Source organism: Carassius auratus, chromosome 43 (assembly GCF_003368295.1).
Source record: "Carassius auratus strain Wakin chromosome 43, ASM336829v1, whole genome shotgun sequence".
Taxonomy (NCBI): Eukaryota; Metazoa; Chordata; class Actinopteri; order Cypriniformes; family Cyprinidae; genus Carassius; species Carassius auratus.
In genome coordinates, this window is record NC_039285.1 from 22,163,726 (window position 1) to 22,184,891 (window position 21,166).

The following is a 21,166-nucleotide window of genomic DNA, read 5'->3' on the forward strand; positions in this document are numbered from 1 at the left end:
CCACTGAAACTTTGAACGGCCATAGGGATCCTGAACCGGCGTGTTCACGAGATAGTGACACCAGTCAACACTTTCACTTCAGTGAGGAGGTCTCTTGTTCAGGCAGCTTTTAAGCATTGTCTTAATTGGCCATAAGTGCCCTGCAAAATGGACTTCACATGAAAATCCACCATGATTCCAGTTCCAAGGGAATGTAGGCATTACATTCAAAGGGCATTAAAGTGTGCGACATGTGAATATATAATGTATTTATTTACAGCAGTAGGGGAGAGCTGGGAACAAAGTAACACTTCATGACTTTCTCAGTTTGTGTAAATCCACATAGGGTTCAGAATATATTTTTATCCACAGCAATTTTACACTTGTCTAGTACAAATATGTTGCTTTGTTCCATGATTACAGTGTATATTTTTTTTTCTTTTACCCTCAAAAAATGGAAGTTAAATATGACAACATGCCCCATAGGTGGAGTACATTTAAACATCTGTCACATTGTCACATGACCATATGAGAGCTTAAAATCTTATCTGATCGAATGAAAAAAATATATATATACAAGACAAACTAAAATCTTTTGTCAAATAAAATAAAGGCATTTTTTATTAATTAAAACTAATCTTATTTTTGGAGTTCATTAAAATTAAAGTAAATTGTGTTAATTGCATCGCTAATATCATATTATAGCACACTGTAATGCAGTGTTACAAATAATAATTCACAGATCAGAGATTAAAACAATAACAGATTTAGCAAATCTCACAGATTTGTCTCATTTTAAATGAATAATAAAAACTGAGATAAAAAATTTGAATTCTCAAGACAGATTTTAAATTTTACTATGGTAAAATAAATGTGTGTTAAAACTAACCCTGCATTACTTTGTGCCCTGCACCCCCCTATATTCTGTCACACTTCTCTATTAACTTTCCTGTGTGTGTGTGTGTGTGTGTGTGTGTGTGTGTGTGCTCTTGTTTTTGTGACATATCAGGACACAACTGTATAAAGGACACAGGTATTACAAGGAGAGGGTTACTTATGAGGACATAACCCTCCATGAACTTCAGTGGAATAAAGTCGAATGGAATATAATTGAATTAAAGTTGAATTACATTACATATCTCTGTCATGTTATTGTAAGTGTTTGATCACCGCATTTGAGCGATTGTTGCAAAAACGTGTTTGTGTATATATATTCTGTTTATGTATATACTGTATTCTATATATAGTACCAGTTAAATGAACATACGAGTTAAGTTTGAACATACGAATGGGAAAGTGTTAAACTTTGGACTGGTACTTTAATATAATATACACAAAGGTTATCGGCCGATATATCGGTATCCGCCTTTTTGGGTTTTTTTTTTACCCCTTAATATCAGTATCGGTATCGGTCCCAAAAAACCCATATCAGCCGGACAGTAGTATTGAGTCCTCAGTGTGATGTGCGAGTGCTTTGGTGCAAGAATTAAGATTAAGAATACAGAATCCCATACTTTTGAAAGGTAGTGTATGAACTTTGCAAGGGTATTATATATTTTTTTTCTACAAGAAAGCATCAGTTTTAATTAAGTATAAGTTTGCGTGTTATTAAATACAAATAATGAAATAAAAAATTGAATACAAATAATGAAATAAATGAAAAAAATATTTCATTATTTGTATTAAATTTTTTATTTAATTTTCTTTTTTAATGTAATTTGTTATATAACGTGTACGTGACAAATAAAATCTTGTATCTTGAGTGTCCAGAAAAGGTTTTTGCATATTGTTACACCGATATGAAAAGGTAAAGTGCACAGCATGTGGTGATTTATAAATCATTCATTTGTAGGGCTCTGTATATTCCACAGAAATCTACATTTGTACACGATTATCAGCATTAAATACTGTAGGAAAAGTCATTCCATTTTACCGATCCAAATGCTTTAGTCCAGCTGAATTTGAGCTTCGAGTGAGGTTTGAGCTGATTTACTGAAGCCAAACGGACTCCGATGCATCAGCTTCATCTCGTCAGATTCATTAACAATAAAATGTGAGGAAGTTGCTCGCGGCTTCGCAACAAACAGAAAAGCTCGGCTGTTTCTTATTGAGGAAGCACATAAACACAGGAAAGCCGTTCGTGTTCATGAAAGCGACTCCGAGGAGCCCAAACAATGCCTCGGCACATTCCTGCTGCTCTTTATCTCAACGAACAGGAAGAAGTGAAAGTACAAACCCTCAAAAGACAAACTTTAACCCTGAATATTCCCACTGCACTCTGCAAGCGTTATATAATGCACAGAAATTGCTTTAGTTGTGACACAGACACCAGTTTTAAAGTTCAAAGTGCAGATTCTCAATATGACTTTTGAGCTGCTTGTTGTCCCCAGAGTGCTGTCCATTAATGGTAACATGTTGAAGTGCGTGTTAATCTTCACGGTTTAGGCCTCCTTATCAGCAGCACAGCAGACAAGAGAGGAACTTATCCAGACAGCACAGCCGTAGCTTCAGCTCTTCACACGTACGCTCAGACGCTGTGGATGCTTGTCCGTTTGTGACTAGGGCCTTTATTCGTCTTGTGAGAAATGGAGAATACCGAAGAAGATCCGCCGATTGATTTGGAGAGCCTCGAAAGCCCTCAAGGTCTTCTGTGGACCCTCTTCAACAGGTACTTGCTTCTTCTCAGCCAGTCAGACATTGATCCTATTCAACATACAGAGCTCTGGCATGTTTGCAAGGAGAGCTCCATGAGTTGAGAAATGTTGTTTCTGACTGACATCACTTCTTGAATGTATTTTCATGATTCTGCTTTATAGTTAGGGAGTCATTTACCCAAAAGAATGACCTTTTCATTCACGCAACCTATTTGTTCAAGTTGCATTTTGTTTCTTCTTCTTTGAAACACAAAGTAAGTTGTTTGAAAGACTGTCAAAGCAGTTCATTTCCTTGCAACAACACAAGAGCAGGTCGTTTCTGTCGAGCTCCAGAAGAGCAGCATTAAATTACTCAATACAATAGCTTTGTTTGAGGAACCGACAGCTTTCAAACCTCATTTATACCATCTATATTTAATCTTCAGTGTTTGATGATGCATTACCCCAAGTGTGACGTCATTGGTTGACACAGTGTCATGTGACTGATCACGAAGCAGCAAGACTGAATACAGTGTATACGCAAGATTTTATACTTCATTAATGAGATAAATACATGTTTTCTTTACAAAAATATGGTTCAGAATTGGAAAGGGGAACTGGAAAATGTTAATGCACATAATCATTTTTTATTTCTCTAATAATCTGCATGTTCTGTGTGTCTCTGTGTGAACGAGTTCAACGTTTCATCTGAAACACAAAGTGTTTCAGCAATATATGAGACATAAACTTCATCTCCAGAGCTGCTCTCAGAGTCACTTCACACAAAACTACCGTCATCACAAACCCACAAAATAAAAGCTCAGTTTAACAGATATACATTACTAGCGTGTTCTCAAAGTAATAATAATAATAATAATAATAAAGTAATGCCATACAGAAAAGTCATTTTCCAACATTTTTTTTTTTTCTGTTTTGCAGCAGCTTTGCATTTAGCTTAGCAGCTAAATGATTGTTAACAATGTATTCATTTTATTGAACACCGTTTCTTGATTATACCTTTTATAATAAATAATAAAATGCTGAATTCAATAGAAATTTTATGGAAAGCACAAACTTTAAAAATTCTGTATACTAAATTCGTGTAACTATAAAAATGATTTCTACTCTGTGGAGTGTTGTTAATGGTAATATCGTTATAAATATCGATATTTTATGAGATGGAAAAAAATAATAATGCGATGTATATTTTTTTTTACCTAAATAAAGAATCATCTAACACTTAACTGAAATGACATGCTGGTGAATAAGTTTATATAAAATATTACATTTTTTAGTGTTTATAATTGTTGTATATCTATCGTGGCAGTATTTGATTCCCTAGAGAGATTGTATTGGTCGGCAGAGTTAAGGTGTGGGCACTTTTACTGTTGTTTGTCAGTGGTTTCACAGGTAAATTACAGTCATTTCAGTCGAGACTCATTCATGAGTGAAGATTTTTTTCGAACGGTTTTAAGTTTGAGTTTAACGGTTTGAGTTTCATACATCAACACACTATTAAATAAACTAATGTACCTTAATTACCTACAAAATTCACCTAAGCATTGCTAATGTGACCACACCTTTAGAAGTTAAGATCTTTCTGTCGCTATATATATATTTCCAAGATATGGCTGTGCCTAACTTAAACTCCTAAAGCATTGAGTTTACTAAGAAAACATTCAGCACGCTGCGGCTTCTTTGCGTCACTGCTTACGTAAGCGGCTCTTTCTTTTTTTCTCACCTGTAGAGGCAATGAAAGCCTCCTCTGTTCTGCCTCCGTCTGCATCTCTGCACGGTTTATATATTTTTTTTATTTTTTGCCCTCCCGGACAAACGCTGCCTGTGAGCCTCTCGTGTCCTGCTCACACAGGCCTCATTATTTCACCACTCCCACCTACAACCTGACGTCCGTGCCTCATTTTAGAAAGCACTTTTTCCACTCGCTTTTTCCAGCATTTATTTCAGGCTGACCTTTTAAGGCTTATGCAGGAATAACTGAAGGCTGATGCAAGTGTTTGGATTGAAAGAAACAGCCAGTATAGTAACACTTTTAGCATTCTGACCTTCATTTATATGCTTCACGGATGCCTAAAAATAAGCAGACATTTATATATGCTATGGTGACTAATATGTATATACTGTAGATGTACAGTGTGTGCATGCTTATTTTTATTTGATATATAAGCAGAAAAGCTAAGAGAGTGCATGCACGGAGCCCGAGAGGCCGTGAGTCTCTAGCATGTGTTTGTCTGTCTTGGCATGCCGCTAGAGGACTAAAATACTAGTCCTGGGGCTAGAGCGGCCCTTCTGGCTCTCCAGCGTCGAGTCTGAACATGCCTTCGAGCTCTGCAGGAACGATCCAGCCTGATGTTCCACTGTAAATTACATTGTCATAACACGAATTGCATCCAGTACGTCACGCTTTCGTCAAAACATGCGGTGAAGCAACCTGTTAAGGAAATGCTTCATTGGAAGTTAACACATCGTCCTGCTCTATACTCAATATAAAAGTATTTTAAACAACATTTTGCTCATTCTCTTATTACTATGCATGAATGCATTTTTCTGACCTTGTATCAGTGCAGTTGGTATACTAGCTTTTGTTAATATTAAATTAAATAACTTTAATAAAACATTAATTGTATTAATAATTTCACTTTAATTGTACTTTATTAGTTATTTTTTTATGTTTGTATAGTTTTTATGAAGTTCTAGCAATTATTAGTTTTAGTTTATTTATTATAAGTTATTTTAGTATTTCAGCTTAAACTAAATTAATAAATATTGTTCCTTCGCAACTAGTTGAAATAAGTTGATATATCTTCAGTTATTTATATGTAAGTGTTTTTTTTTTTTTTTTTTTTTTTTTGTAAATTAATGATAACAACTTTGCCTTGTATTTATTGAAAGATGGCATGACATATGAAATATTTGTACTTTTTAGAACCACACCTCTGGATTATTTAATTAAACTTAATTTATAAATATTACTATTTTTATTTTTAAACAGTTTTCATTTAATTGTTTGTTTGTTTTTGATACACATGTGTGCTAAAATGATCCATTAAATTAGATAAATAGTTAAGTCATGGAATGGCTGAAAAATGAGGTTTCCAGTGAGTAGAAAGCTTTAAGTTAGACACTTATATTCGTGATGAATATAGTGGAGAAACCGAATTATGCATGTGTGGATATGCATTCTCTTATCCCAGTAGCACACTGATCGAACTCATTGTTTTCTGCGTGGAGGTTTTTTTTTTTACTTTCCAAATATTTCGCCTTGACGCCTTGGCCCCGCCCATCCCTGCTGTGATTGGCCAGAAGTTTGGCCGAAGGAGAAGCACAGCAGAGCGAAATGTATAGCATGCAATGCTCCTGAAAACTCTGGATTCACTTCATTATAACCCATGCTCGCGTTCAGAGGCGCGTGCGTCATCAGCGTTTGGAAACATGGTCGGAGATCACGCCATAACCGGAGACAGCGCGCTCACGCAGAGGTCCCCCAAAAACGGATTAAGCTGTAAAATGGTCCTTCAGGCGGTGGGCAAAGTGCTGAGGTAACTGTCTCTGCGCTTCTCTCCTGAGCTCGAGCTCGAGCGCTCCACGGCGCGTGCGCGTGACGGAACAGAACTTTACACTAACTTGGCATGTTTGTGATTCACATGTTTGCTGGGTTTCTTCCATCTGTAATGACACACTATCGTTCCCAGTGAGTCTCATATAGATCAGTTATTATTAGATTGGGTTGCTTGCTTATCTCGGTGTCTGTGGACCTAAAGGCGCACCGGTATTTTTAGGCAGCATATATGCAGTTTATATATAAATAACCCATAAATGATTTTTAGATCGCACGGAAATAGTTATTTTGATATGATAGTTTAGTACCACTTTGTTGACCTGTTGTTGTCAGATACAGTGTTGTTAAATGTGTAGCTAATATGTTTTTATTCTATTTACAGCTGAAATAAATGTGACAGCAGCTGTCAGTGTGTGTCTCTAATAATCTGCATGTTCTGTGTGTCTCTGTGTGAACGAGTGCAATGTATGAGATATATATGAGACATAAAGTTCATCTCCAGAGCTGCTCTGAGAGTCACTTCACACAAAACTACCGTCAACACACACTGAGACTCACAGATCTTCATCACAAACCCACAAAATAAAAGCTCAGTTTAACCTTATATATATTAGGGATGCACGATAATATCGACACAACATCGGTATCGGCCGATAAAAGCTTAAAATGACCATCATCGGTATCGGCCGATATGAATATTTCTGCCGATGAGCCAAACCGATTTTCTCCAAGTGAAATAATTGACCTGTTTTTCAGGTGTGAATGTCTGTCTACATTTGTAAAATAATTTATGGTAGAATCTGTACAGAAGAGATACATGGATTTCTCTTCAGTAAAATTAAAGTTTAAATATATCAGGCGAAAATGTTTATATATATCGGTATCGGCATCGGCCAAAATTATTTTGAAAATATCGGCATATCGAATATCGGCCAAAATCCAATATCTTGCATCCCTAATATATATATATATATATATATATATAAACATACATACATACACTCACCTAAAGGACTATTAGGAACACCTGTTTAATTTCTCATTAATGCAATTATCTAATCAACCAATCACATGGCAGTTGCTTCAATGCATTTAGGGGTGTGGTCCTGGTGAAGACAATCTCCTGAACTCCAAACTGAATGTCAGAATGGGAAAGTAAGGTGATTTAAGCAATTTTGAGTGTGGCATGGTTGTTGGTGCCAGACGGGCCGGTCTGAGTATTTCACAATCTGCTAAATAACTGGGATTTTCACACACAACCATTTCTAGGGTTTACAAAGAATGGTGTGAAAAGGGAAAAACATCCAGTATGTGTCAGTCCTGTGGGCGAAAATGCCTTGTTGATGCTAGAGGTCAGAGAAGTTATGTCTTTATGTACAATAACAATGTAATTTAATGTAAAACCATGTGAATGGCACACATATCAATGTGTTTCCACAGCTTTAAATCTACAACTTCGCTGGCTAACGAATGCATTATTGTGACTAGCTAGATATAAACTAACCCAAATAGATGGTCACAATTGTGACATCAAGCATTTGGGTTGGATGTTGTTTTAACTGCTTGAGGTGTTTCTAATGTTCCCTAAGCACTAAACCAAACTACTGATCCTTCCCTACTAAGTCAACATCTAGTCATCAAATTAATTACATAGTCATGATATGAAAACTTGTTATTACTATGGATTTGGATTTTTCCGATAATTCAATCGGTGCCGATTAATCGGCAAAACCGATAATTCTGTCAAGAGGATATCAGAGATTATCATGGCCCTTACTTACCTCTCTGCTTATGTTTTCATTTGACAGCATACATTTATCTTTGAGAAGCGTTATATTGTTATTATTGCATACTTGATAAAAGCGAAGAACTGAATAAGTGTGATGTTTGCAGTGCATCTTTCAGTAAGTTGCATCTAATTAGAAAGTGTATTTTAGCACTATAGATATGCATCTTTATAGTATTACGCCGTACCGTGAATGCCACACTTTGCATGAGCTTTAAATGTCTTGATTTGTGGAAGCGAGTGATTTAATGCTCAGTTCTTCAGGTGAAATAGACTGCTGTTCTTTTATAGCTGTATACTATAACATAAGCCTCAAGCTGACGTTCGTCTAATTTTAGTCTCTTAAAAACCAGTCTTGATGTTCTTACTGGCTCTGCGTTCCCACAGACTGTGGCTTTTCAATTTGATGTTTCTATAATGGTCTTTTAAATGGCACTTGTAGGGCCCTGGAGCATCGGTGGTGGCTTGAGTCAGCCAGACTGGAGTCTGGAGTCAAAATCGGTTTCGTCAGCTCGGTACATATCGGCCGTGGCTGAACTTGATCTCGCAGATTTGCTAATGTGTTTCAGGTGGGATCAACGTCTGAGGAAATATGTGGAGACTCCCTAGTTTGAAGAGCTTTGCTAAGTGACTCTGCCTTTTAATTCTTGGAGCAGAACGAAAGAATGAGCTGGGTTAGTTAGCAGATTCAACCACACGGCTTTCTTCTTCTTGGCCTAAAATATGTGTTTATTCTTTTGGAATCTGAGGCATGTTTTTTTACCCCTTCAGTCAGGTTATTATTGACATGTTTGGCATTTTTCTGAACCTGGAGGCGAGTTCGTACGTAGGATCCTCGTGTTTTTGAATAGTTTAAATAGTTTAAAGACGTTGGTTTAGATATGCACCAAGATGTGACACTATGCCTTTGCTGTTTATTCATTACACACTACTACTTTTGACTTAAATAGCTTGTTTTTTGGACTTTGCACAATGCATTATTAAAGCACAGATTGTATTTTATCTCCATCTTGACTTTGGAAGAAGGACAATGCATCAGTGAGTCTGTTTTTCCCCATGTTTCGCCCATATTGGACTCGGTTTGTAGCTTCTGAGTATTTCCCAAAGAACAGGACCTGAGAATAAAAGAAAGCGTTTCCTAATCGTGTTTGTTTGAGATTGACACCAGTCTCTGATCGCACAAAGACCACCAGAAAAGCCTTCAAGTTCATTGTTAGATTGTGATCCCGGGAAGGAAGTTGGGAGCAGCGATTAAGCAGAAACGTCTATTGCATCATTTGACTTTCCTGAAAACCACAGGCATGGCATAGAGCCTGTTCTGAGGAAAAGACAGCGTGCCAGAGGCTGACGTCCTCCTCCTCTTTCATTAACCGTAAATGGAGTCAAACGCAGGCAGCTCATAATGGACTATTGTCACTACATGTGTTTTATACTTGGCCTGATGGCTGTGAGACAGTCAGCCTTTGGACATATGATTGGACTATGTACATGTATTGTGTGTGTCTGTGTGATTGTAGCAAGTCCACCGTGATCAGAAGCAGTTTGTGTAAATAGATCGTGATTTTCACCACCGCAAGTTAAAGGCCAGCAGATGTCTGGTGAGGAACAGGAACAGATGATAACAGATGGATGTGCAGCACTGAAGAAGCTCTCATTATAAACCCAAAAGAATACAAGCGACCTTTGATCTGTACAGTATATGAATGCAGGATATGGCAAGGCAACTGTAAGCCAAATATACTGTAAGTGTATTATTCTGTAGCTTGAAAAGTTTGTTAACATTTGGAGCAGTTTCACTTTTTAATACAGTGTATAAAATGGTTTAATTTTGTGGAATTCTGAGAAGAAAACAGAAAAAGAAACTAACAGTGTTTCTTCTTCTGTGCCTGTTCATTTATCTGAGATATTGAGATTTATAAATATTTGGGATTTATATTTCAGACAGAATATGAAGTGAATGTGTGATTCTAGATTGAAGCTGCATTCATTGTCGAGCAGCTGCGCTGGGGACGGCTGGTCTCTCGTGGGCCTTTGGACTTCCAGTTGTTCAAGAGTTCCAATCCTCCTTTGTTTCTGGATTTCATAGAACATTGCATCAATGGCAGCTGATCTCCAAAGACAATTTATCATAAAAAAAACAAAAAAAAAACAAAAAAAAAAAACACTGAACCACACTTTGATTTTAAACTGGCCATCTAGTGTGAAATCAGCCTGCTGAATAATGCAGGCTTTCACAAATTGCACATAATTAGTAAAAATCGAATGCACAGTTTATCAAAATTGCAATAAAGCACAGTGCAAGTATCAGTTATCCAGTCAAGTTTAATACTGTCACATGCCTAATGCAGTTTAATGTGCGGTTTGGAAACCGTGTTTGCTTGGTTTGCTTTATTTACACATTTGCATAATTTCCAATATTTCTCTGGATGGAATTTTACCAACATTCCACAAAATAAAAGCCTGAGGATTTGTAAAACGTTACAAGCTCAAGGGTTTGGGCATTTGAATGTGCAGAATTAATATATAAAAAATTGGTAACTTTTAGTGGAAGATAAATTTATTTGTTATATATATATATATATATATATATATATATATATATATATATATATATATATATATATATATATATATATATATATTTTTTTATAGACAGCATAAATATATATTCTCTTCATTTGAATCATTAAAATAAAAATAAAAACCCTGAATGATGTTTTAGTTGGTTTAGTTGGTATTTATGGCCATATGCATAAATAACTTTAAAATAAAAATTAGACTGTTTGTTTATTATTGAAATGTTAATAATAAAAATAAAATCTCTGGGTGTTTAAGGGGTTTGACTTTTAAAAAAAAAAAAAAAGTTTGTGCACCCTAGAAATAAAGGATTTGGAAGATGTATTAGCCTCTGCTTCACTCTGGACGTGAGGTCTATCCTCACAAAGTCTTGTTGCTCATCTATGCACAGTTCAAGACGTAACGCTCTATTAAACACACTCACAATAACTGTTTCCAGAGGACACTTCCTGGCTTCAGTGCCTTGCTTTTCCAGGAATCAGGAACTGAATCAGTTTGTCTGAATGGACTGAAAAGGGAACAAAAGAATCCAAGACTTTGTGAATTCATGGATACCAGTCGAACTATAAATGATACGCGCTTTTCTTTTACTTTGAATATAAATGTAGTTTGATTGTGCATATAAAATTACTCCAGAGAGTGAAATCAGCCAAAAACCGGCCCAGAGCTTCTCCGTTGGCTCTGACTGACTGAAGTGTGTGTGTGTGTGTGTAATGACATGGGTATGACACAGGTATTACAAGGAGAGGGTGACTTTTTTCAAAACGCTTATAAATCATACAGAATGAGTTTTTTTGAAAAAGTAAAAATGCACAAAGTTTCCTGTGAGGGTTAGGGTTAGGTGTAGGGTTGATGAAGGGCCATAGAATATACAGTTTGTACAGAATAAAAACCATTACACCTATGGGATGAACACACTTTACACAAAAACAAACGTGTGTGTGTGTGTGTGTGCATATGTGTTTATGTGTGTGTGTGTGTGTGTGTGTGTGTGTGTGTGTGTGCGTGTGTGTGCGTGCGTGCGTGCACGTACGTGTGTGTGTGTGTGTGTGTGTGTGCGCGTGCATACGTGCATGTGTGTGTGTGAGATAGAGAGATTGTGTGTGTGTGTGTGTGTGTGTGTTTAGCAGCGCTGGCCTCTGGCTGAGGTTTCGGGTCCAGCTTCTTCAGCACTAAAGCAACAAGACGGGTCTCTGTGTGTCTCTGTGTGTAGAGCCTGAGCTGGCCCCGGGCCCCAGAGTCAGACATCATGGGAGCAGCTGTCTAAAGAGCAGGCTTTCAGACGGACACAGACACAGACACGGCTTTATATCACACTGCTGTTACTAAGATATGAGACCGCTTTACTGTGTCTGGCTTCACATGCTTATATGAGAAATCTTTAGTTCATCTCCAATTAATAGGTCAATTTTTTAATGTTCTGCTCCTTCATCTATGTTTTATTATCCTGCTGATATATGGGGTTTAATTAACAAAGTTCGGGAGGAGCACGATCAGATAATCATCTAATCTGGCACATGTGCATCTCGTTTAGCTAACCATCTTAACTAGCACAACAAGCGTATATATATCCAGCCTTCCTACCTTTTTCCCTCTTCCACCCCAACTCCTCACTTCTAATCTATTTCATCCCAAATCAGGGATGGGGGAGTTCTTTGGGTTCGGCTATGCTCCGGTCCTGGAGCCCTCCCCCAGGACAGCACGCCAAAATATTCCTACTGTTCACTTTCAGATTAGATGTAAGGGTGAACTCGTGAAGTGCATGTTTCTAAATGTAAATGTCATCTAACAAATATGATCAATAATTCTTAGAGAATATCATCAGCGATCACTTAATATCGATTGACTGGTAATCTAGTATTCACTTTTCTTTCTTTCTTTCTTTCTGTCTTTCTTTCTTTCTTTCTTTTTTTGTGGTAAACGTATTAGTAAAAGTTTACTAGTTTAGTAATTGTTTTTTTTTTTTTACTGGAAAATTATATATATATATATATATATATATATATATATATATATATATATATATATATATTACTTTTATTGTTATTGGCTTGCATTAATTTATATATTTGTTTTTTTTTTTTGTTTTTTTTTACTGGAAAATTATATATTTTTTACTTTTATTATTATTATTGGCTTGCATTCATTTATATATTTATTTATTTATATATGTAAATTCAGTATCATTAAAATGATTGAGCTAAAAGAAAATGTCTTAAAAAATTATTCTATATTATTTAACGAAATAAATAATAAAAAGCATTTTCCATTTCGTTTTTTGGCAAAGTGCTTCCAAAATGTTTGTTTTCAGAAATAAAAACCGTAATAGGAGAATGTTTTCCTAAGATATATATTAGTACACTAAACGGTGTCTACTCCCCACAGATTAAAGTAACTGTGGGTCCTTCAGCACATTTTTCTCGACCTGCTCCGTCATCTTGGACACAGTAAAAGTTTGTCGGTGGTTTTGTCTGAAAGCATCATCTCCTGTCAGAGTCTGTGCTGTAAAGGTGCTCTCAGAGCTCTTGTTTTCCATGAAAGCAGCTCTTGTGTTGTAGTGTGCTGTCATTACTGTATTAATCCGGGTGTGGTGTGAGGGCCACTGGCTCTGATGGTAATACAAGCCTCCTGCGCTTAAAATAGATGTGGAAGGAGAAGCCTGGATGTCTGTGGTCTGCTGTGCTGATTACAGGGCAAGGTTAACTGAGCAAACCTGCAGTGGAAAACATGTGCACAGATCGTTGTGTAGTTTGCTGCAATGCATGAGGTGTCTGTATCTGCTTATATAACCCAGAAACATTTACTAGGCCTCCTCGGAAATAACATGTGTGTCTGTATGTGTGTGTTAAATATGTGGTGCTCTATAGAGATTCAGACATTGTTCACACCGCTGGCAGAGTTTGAGTAACCTCTGTTTGTCCTCGTTTCGTCCCGTACAGGAAGGGCAAAGGGAAGCCCAATGGAAAGAAGCCGTCCGCCGAAGAGAAGAAGCTTTACCTGGAGGCAGAATACACCAAAGTGCGAGTGGTGGACTTCGAGCTCAAGGAGCTGGTGGTTTTGCCGAGAGAGATCGACCTGAACGAGTGGCTCGCGAGCAACAGTAGGTCTCTCCTCGTTTCCTTCAGCAGAGAAAAAGAATGGTCCCAGTTCAAGGCATATTTTTTTCATCTTGTGGTATGTTTGGTTGTGGGGTTGTGTCTAGTTACTAGGTGTGTTTTCTTTTCATCGGAGGGAATGTATGATTTCAGCTCTGCGTTATATAACCGCATGACAAAACCAGCTCAGAATAACATTCCTGAGCCACCGATCACACCATTGTTAGCATTTCCCTCCATCTGATCTGGAAAGAAAACATGCAACTGCAAAAAAGAGCATAAAATATGGCTCCGTTTAGGAAATTTTAGTGCACTTTCAAAGTGCACAAGCACTTCTTAAAGCAAATCTCTGCCGTTTGTGGTTAATTGAAGCCTTGTCTCTGGATCCGCTCACAGTCCTCTCAGACGCTGTGTGTTGAGCTGATTGTTTCCTACATTTCATAGAATATAAATAAAATGCATATCTAATATATTACCAAAGCTGCTGTAATATAGTAAAATAATATTGCAATGTAAAGCATCAGTTTTCTGTGTGAATCTGTGTTAAAGTGTAATGTATTTCTGTGATGCTCCGCTGTATTTTCAGCATCATTCCTCCAGTCTTCAGTGTCACATGATCTTCAGAAATCAGAATAATATGATGATTTACTGCTCAAGAAACATTTCTGATTATTATCAATGTTGAACACATCCATTTGTTTGTGGATATTGACACGTTTTGTTTTTCTGGATTCACGGTTGAAAAAAAGAGTTCAAAGAAACAGCATTTATTTGAAATATATATTTTTTGTCACATTATAAATGTAACTTTGTCGTCTTGATTAATATGTGATTCTATGTTTTATATTTCTCCATATTTAGAGTTGACATATAGCCAAATATGTAATTACAATTATACTTTTTTTAATCATGTACAGTATGTAATTTTATTTAAAAGAAAAATGCAAATGCATATTTGCATACATTTCTAAAAATGTATAAAAAAAATGCAAAGATTTTGTTTAGATGATTAGAAAATGTATTACACCTAGTAGAAGTCACCCAGTCATATTTTAATAAGCTTCTCAAAGCCGTCTGATTCATATAATGACTTGGTACACATTGCATTATGTTATTTATATGCATTGTTTTTTATCGTTCCTTAATCTTTGAATGGTTTGTGTGATTCTCCAGCCACGACGTTCTTCAACCTCATCAACCTGCAGTACAGCACGATCTCTGAGTTCTGCACCGGAGACACGTGTCCGGCCATGACCGCCTGCAGCACGTGAGTATCTGTGAAACACCCTGCAGACGCCCAGGGGTCCGACCCGGGGTGTGATGGTAGAGGAAGAGCACCTTCAGTTTGATGCCTTCTCCAGTGGTGGAGTGTGTCTGAAACTTAGTCAACCTTTAAACCTCTGGAGTCGATTAACACGTATACACGTTATGAGGCATTTTCTCCTGATAACCCCGAAAAGAACTTCAATTACACTTTCAGTTTTGATCGTACAGATAAGAGCAATACATCAATCGAATCTGTAAAGGGTCTACTTTTTTTTTTTTTGTATAAAGACATAATAACAAAACTTTGTGCTTTTATAAAATAAAGATAACAAACAAGGTGTGCTGTCTGCAGCCATTGTCTGCGCTGATCGTCATTTACAAACACGTCATTAAAATGAACTGTAACTCTGTTAATACTCAATGAAGAGACATAAGAGATATATCTATAGAAAGCCTAACATGTTTATTTTTATACTAAATAAGTGGCACCGAAAACAAATATTCTGTAATAAAGAAATCCATATGAAAACAACGCGATGTCTGTTTTTCACGTCTCCCTTCATTATCTTCTAATGTGACCACGCCCGGCGCTGAAGGCTCAGATTCTAATGAGATTCTAATGAATTATAATAATATTCAGATTCTAATGTTTCACTGAAGCGTGCGGCTTGAATATGCCACACAACAGAAGACAACGCAGCCAGACTGTTCTTCAAGTTCTTTTATTTTACTCTTTGCTTCACGATGAGAGGAATAAGACATAAATCACCCCAAAAAGATGTGATGTGGTTGAGGATTTGAGAAATGGATTTCCTCAGAAAAAAAGGATGAAGCGCTTTATTCAGCAGAGATCATAAACATAAGTATATTTTAATTTATTTATATACTTGTTCTAGTTTTTACATAACATGTAAACATTTTACTTGTTAGACTTTTTACAAACTATAATTCCTTACTAAATGTATAATCAAGTGAAATATTACTAAGTTTCAGTAACAATATACAATACTATACCATTCAAAAGCTTGATGTAAATAATATAAATGTAACAAATAAATGTAACTGTAACAAATGTAACAAACAATGATGTTCTTTCAATTTACCCCCCCCCCCCCCCCCCCCCCAAAAAAAAAAACCCTGAAAAAATATTATCAGCTCCTTTCAACATTAATAATAATAATACTAATAAAAATAATAATAACAATTAATATTTTTTTGTAGAAAATCAGATTGTTAAAATGAATTCTGAAGGATTGTGTGACTGGAGTAATGATGCAAAAAAATAAGTTTGAAAGTCAGCTTTGATTGTTCCTAATAAACTGTTTAACTGCTCCCCCAAGTGGATATTAAATTATGTTGTGGGATAATTAAATATATTCTAAATAAACTACAAACATAAAATTATATAGATTGATTTTGTTCTCACATTCTTTCTTGTAACTCCTCCCTCCCAGTGACACAGCTGACTGAAAGGCTCATTATGCATCTCATTATGCATCTCATTATGCAGCTCATTATGCAGCTCATTATGCAGCTGATTATGCGATTCTTTGTCTTCTCAGGTGTAAATCACAATGATATTCATGATAGTTGACGCCTAATCGTATATGACTTTTAGAAACAATAAGTGTCTTGGGAATTTAAATAAATATATTGTTTTCTGTGAGTGAGTAAACAAGATGATTTTCACATAATTTAGAAAGAAAAAATCTATGCTACAAGCTCCAGTTCTCAAAAATCCCGGGAACCAATGTTCTGTATGTGTTTTATGGCCTTATTCAAGTGATTTAATATTTTTAGTTTTTCACTAACCACGCATAATTAAAAAATAAAAAATAAAAAAAAATTCTCAAAAACACAATCATGTACAGATTAGACTTAACCCATTTAGATGTGTATAAGAAACTGAAAAAAAGCACAAATGTTAGTGCATGGCAAAACTTCTCCAGGCCCCAAAAATACCCTTAGACTCCAGGGGGTTAAATTAAGCATTTATTGGATAACATCATAAATATACTGCTCATGTTTATGGGAAGATTCACTGTCAGAAGTTTAAAGAGCAGATTGGTGGAGAGATCCGTGTTCTTGTGCTGTGGAGGAAGTTTTGGGAAAGATGATGGTGCTGCTCTTGTACGAGGGTGTAGATGGATACAGCCGAAGGAACATCATCTCCGTTTGTGTGTTTGGCAGGACGTACTACTGGTATGATGAGAAAGGGAAGAAGACGAAGTGCACAGCGCCGCAGTACGTGGATTTCGTCATGAGTTCAGTTCAGAAGCTGGTGACGGATGAAGACATCTTTCCCACCAAATACGGTGAGTCTGTAGCGCCACCTGGTGAGGGAAGTGTTTAATTACATATTAATGTGTATGTGTGATATTAAAGAACATCATATTTCCTTTCCAGCTTGTTTATTTGAAAGCAAATTGTCAATTTTAGTAGAAAACTAAAACACACAGAAACAGATGTGGACGATGTCCCAAGCTACAACAGTTAATCATTTTCTGTTACAGTATTTACAGTTAATAAAAACACAGGGTCGGTAATTATTATTATTGTTTTTTTTTTTTTTGTTTTTTTTTTTTTTACCTCAGACCTGTTAAACAACAGTGCCAGTTTATTATTTATTCTTGTAAATGTTGATGCTAAATAACATTGAAGCTAATGAAAAATACTGCTAAAACATTTACAAAATGTTACAAAAGATTTCTATTTTTAATAAATGATGCACTTTTGACCTTTCTATTTATCAGAAGAAAAATAAAATGTATCACACTTTCCACAAAAACAAACAATGTTTTCAGCATTAATAATAATCATAAAAGTTTCTTGAGCAGCAAATCAGTAAAAAAAAGTGACACTGAAGACTGGAGGAATGATGCTGAAAATACAGCTGCACATCACAAAAATAAATTACACTTTAACACAGATTCACACAGAAAACTGATATTTTAGATTACAGTAATATTTTACCATTTTTACTGATCACATACATGCAGCCTCGATGAGCAGAAGAGACAAAAACATACATGAACAGTAGTGCATACATCATTTATTTGGTCTAACCGTGTGGCGCTGATGGAGTTTGTCTGGTTCTCTGCAGGTAAAGAGTTCCCCAACACCTTCGACTCGCTGGTGAAGAAAATCTGCAGGTATCTCTTCCACGTTCTGGCCCACATCTACTGGTCCCACTACAAGGAGACGGTGGCCATGGACCTGCACGGACACCTAAACACACTCTACACACACTTCGTGGTATTTATAAGGGAATTCAATCTGATGGACCCCAAGGAGACGTCGATAATGGAGGACCTGACGGAGGCCCTGTGCACGCCGCTGCCCCCTCAGCCACAGAACCACGTGACGGAGAGATGAGTCCGGCGCCCAGCCGGGGTTCAGAAGAACTGCTGGGACTCACCCTCCCTGAACATTGCTCTCTTTAGGACCCAGTTCAGAGCGCCGAGTGACCTCAGACGCAGCCGTCTAGCCCTTTAACCAAGAACACCCTGACTGTGTTTCCGCTCTCCTTCGCGTCTTCCCTCGTCTTTGGCCCCGTTTGAGCAGCACTTTCCCCTCTCTTGGTTTGATAAGGGTGTCGGCCTGGTCCTCGTCTACGGTATACAGGTTTCTTTTCCATTTTTATAGGGTAAAAGGGGTGTGTGTGTGTGTGTGTGTTCAAGGCTTTTGCACTCAGGAACTGAGAGAGCTGTCAATGCTACCTGCTCACCAATAAGCCTCTCGGTGTCACTTTACTCATCATATATCAATCCCATCAGACTTGTGTTGACCACTGTAGAGGAGAGCCGAGGAGAACCGGGCGGCCGGGACCTCGAGTGACAAAGACATTCGCATTTGTCTGCTGTTGAATCCGAAGCGTCTGGGCTTGTAATCATGTCTGGCCTCACTCTGAAAAGACGATTTGTGAAAGGAAAAGAATGTACACTTAGTGTCTATGTATGGATTGCAAAGATTATTATGTTGGAGCGACTGAGAGAGCGAGAGATGTTTTAGTTCTCCCTTCATCACTGTTCAGAGAGTTTGTGCTGAGACGAGAAGATCGGACCTTTTCCTTTAATTTAATTTATTTCTCGGTTTTCTTGTTTCTTTTCGTTTTTTGGTTTTAGTTGAAGTTTTTTCAGGGCTCCTCAGTTCTGGCTTTTGTTTTATGTATTTTAGTAATACTTTAAGTTAAAAGCGATTTAATATTTTAAGCTCTGCAAATTATAACCTAATAAAATATTTAAAAATCACAAATAATTGTATGCAGTCTTTTTTTAATTCTATGAAATCATGCAGTTTTATGTGGTAAGTGATCTTTGTTATGATAACCTTTACACACATGCTCTTAAAACCCCGCCCACAATATACATGTCAGCCAATCGGGTTTCAGAAGTAAAAATCCCATTGTTGTTGTTTTTTTGTTTTTGTTTTTTTTTTACACAGAAGTGATTTTGAACAATAATTTGTAAATATTTAAAGACAGAACTGCTATAAGCTGTAAAGTTGTTTATCGATAGTGTATGCATTTGTTATATATATATTTCAAGTTTTACAGCAGAATCTCTAGTAGAAATACTACATTACTACATGCAAGCAAACAACCAACTAAAGGATTTCAAGGAGAAAAATTTCTCAATTTCATGTTACTAATAAGTATTTTTTGTCGATACATGTATAGATCTACATAATCATGAAGTTGTCTAGAATCCTCCAAGCAAAACAAATCTTACAGGAGATCTATAGTTTTTGGTATACTTTGTCAAAAGTCCAAGCAGCAACTATAGTCAGTGGTGTGCACATGACTTGGGGAAAACGGTGTTAATAAACCAATGTTATTGGGATTGTTTTCTGCTTTTTGCTTTCGTAATATCCCACCTACAGTAGACCTAAATTTGAAGGGGAATAAATCTGTCAAAAGGAGGAGATGAGAGCCCAATCTTTCCTTGGCTCTACCTCTGTGTCTGTTTGTGTACTGTTGGGGGGTGACAGCAGCTGTTTACTAACTTCAGTCAGTCACACAAACGGAAGAATGGAAAGATAAAGTGCTAACACATGGGATTAATTGCTGCAGATTATCTTGTTTTTCTCCCTTTCTGATATTATGTCTTGTAAGGGGCAAAATATTGAGGACCCTTCATTCAGTTTGGATGCTTTTAATTCTAATTGCTCAAGGCTCTATAAATTTTTATGACAATGCAACGCGACGCGTCCTGCCGAAAGACTCTGGAACGCATAGTGAGAGCAGCTGAGAAGATCATTGGTGTCCCTCTCCCCTTCCTCCAGCACATTTATTGAACCCGTCTCACTCTCAAAGCCCTCTACATCTCAGGTGATCCCACTCACCCATCACACAGCTTCTTCTGAAGGACAGCTTCATCCATCAGGCAAACAGAAAACTGAAATGTTCAAGATCTCCAAAGCAGGTATAATTATGTAAGGCTTGGCATGAAGGGCTGAGGCATTACTGAAGCCCATGCTGCTTTAAAAGCGGTCTTCAGCTCGTCTGTATTGTTTGTGAGATGTTTCTTATCTTCCTCTTCACAATACCCCATAGATTCTCTGTGAGGTTCATCCAAGTGCAATTCAATTCAAGTTTATTTGTATTGCACTTTTTACGATACAAATCATTGCAATGCAACTTTACAGAAAATTAAGTCTACAGTATTTAGTAGTAGCTTAAAGGTGGTCACTGTCCGTTTATGTGCATATGACAGGAATTTTCAGAAAAATGTATACAAGACGTAGTCAACCAGACATTGAACACCATTAACAGCACTTATAATGTGATTGCAGAGTAAGTATCAATATTTGTTAGTTCTGTTGTTGATTCAGGGTCAGCATCATCTGGGGTCCTCTGAGGGTCAGCATCATCTCAGGTGTTCTGGAGCTTGTGTAAATCCTAGTTCCCATGGGATGAAGATCCCACCAGAAACAAAATAGATAAACAAATAGAGACATCATTAGCATAGCTGCTCTTCCAACAAAGTACAATTAATTCATTTAACCCAAGCTAAAGAAAAAGAATGCACATTTGATCAGATGCAACTGCTGTCACTAAATATGAGATTGAATGCTTGGTGAAAGAGATCCCAGAACATTATCAGGAAGGTTCCTTCCAGTCAACTTTCGATGAATATATTTTGATACAGCACTCTGTGAACGGCCAGCTCTTTCAGCAATGACCTTCTGTGTTTTACCCTCCTTGTGGAGGGTGTTGATGATTGTCTTCTGGACAACTTTCAAGTCAGAAGTA

At 36.9% G+C, this 21,166-nt stretch overlaps 1 protein-coding gene across 4 annotated transcripts in view; it reads left to right on the forward strand.

Moving 5' to 3' along the window:
* Positions 1-19,167, forward strand: part of mob2b (MOB kinase activator 2b) — a 35,279-nt gene extending 16,112 nt beyond the window's left edge. The window contains exons 1-5 of one of the 4 annotated variants that reach the window (XM_026231411.1): positions 2,376-2,647; positions 13,492-13,652; positions 14,821-14,914; positions 17,104-17,228; positions 18,017-19,167. In XM_026231411.1, coding sequence (XP_026087196.1) covers positions 2,565-2,647; positions 13,492-13,652; positions 14,821-14,914; positions 17,104-17,228; positions 18,017-18,288 — 735 coding nt within the window. In that variant the 5' untranslated portion in view covers positions 2,376-2,564 and the 3' untranslated portion in view covers positions 18,289-19,167. Of the gene's footprint in view, positions 1-2,375; positions 2,648-5,852; positions 6,170-13,299; positions 13,320-13,491; positions 13,653-14,820; positions 14,915-17,103; positions 17,229-18,016 lie in introns of those variants that run through there. The other 3 variants (XM_026231409.1, XM_026231410.1, XM_026231412.1) reach the window with 3 other exon arrangements.
* The last annotated feature ends 1,999 nt before the right edge of the window (positions 19,168-21,166 follow it).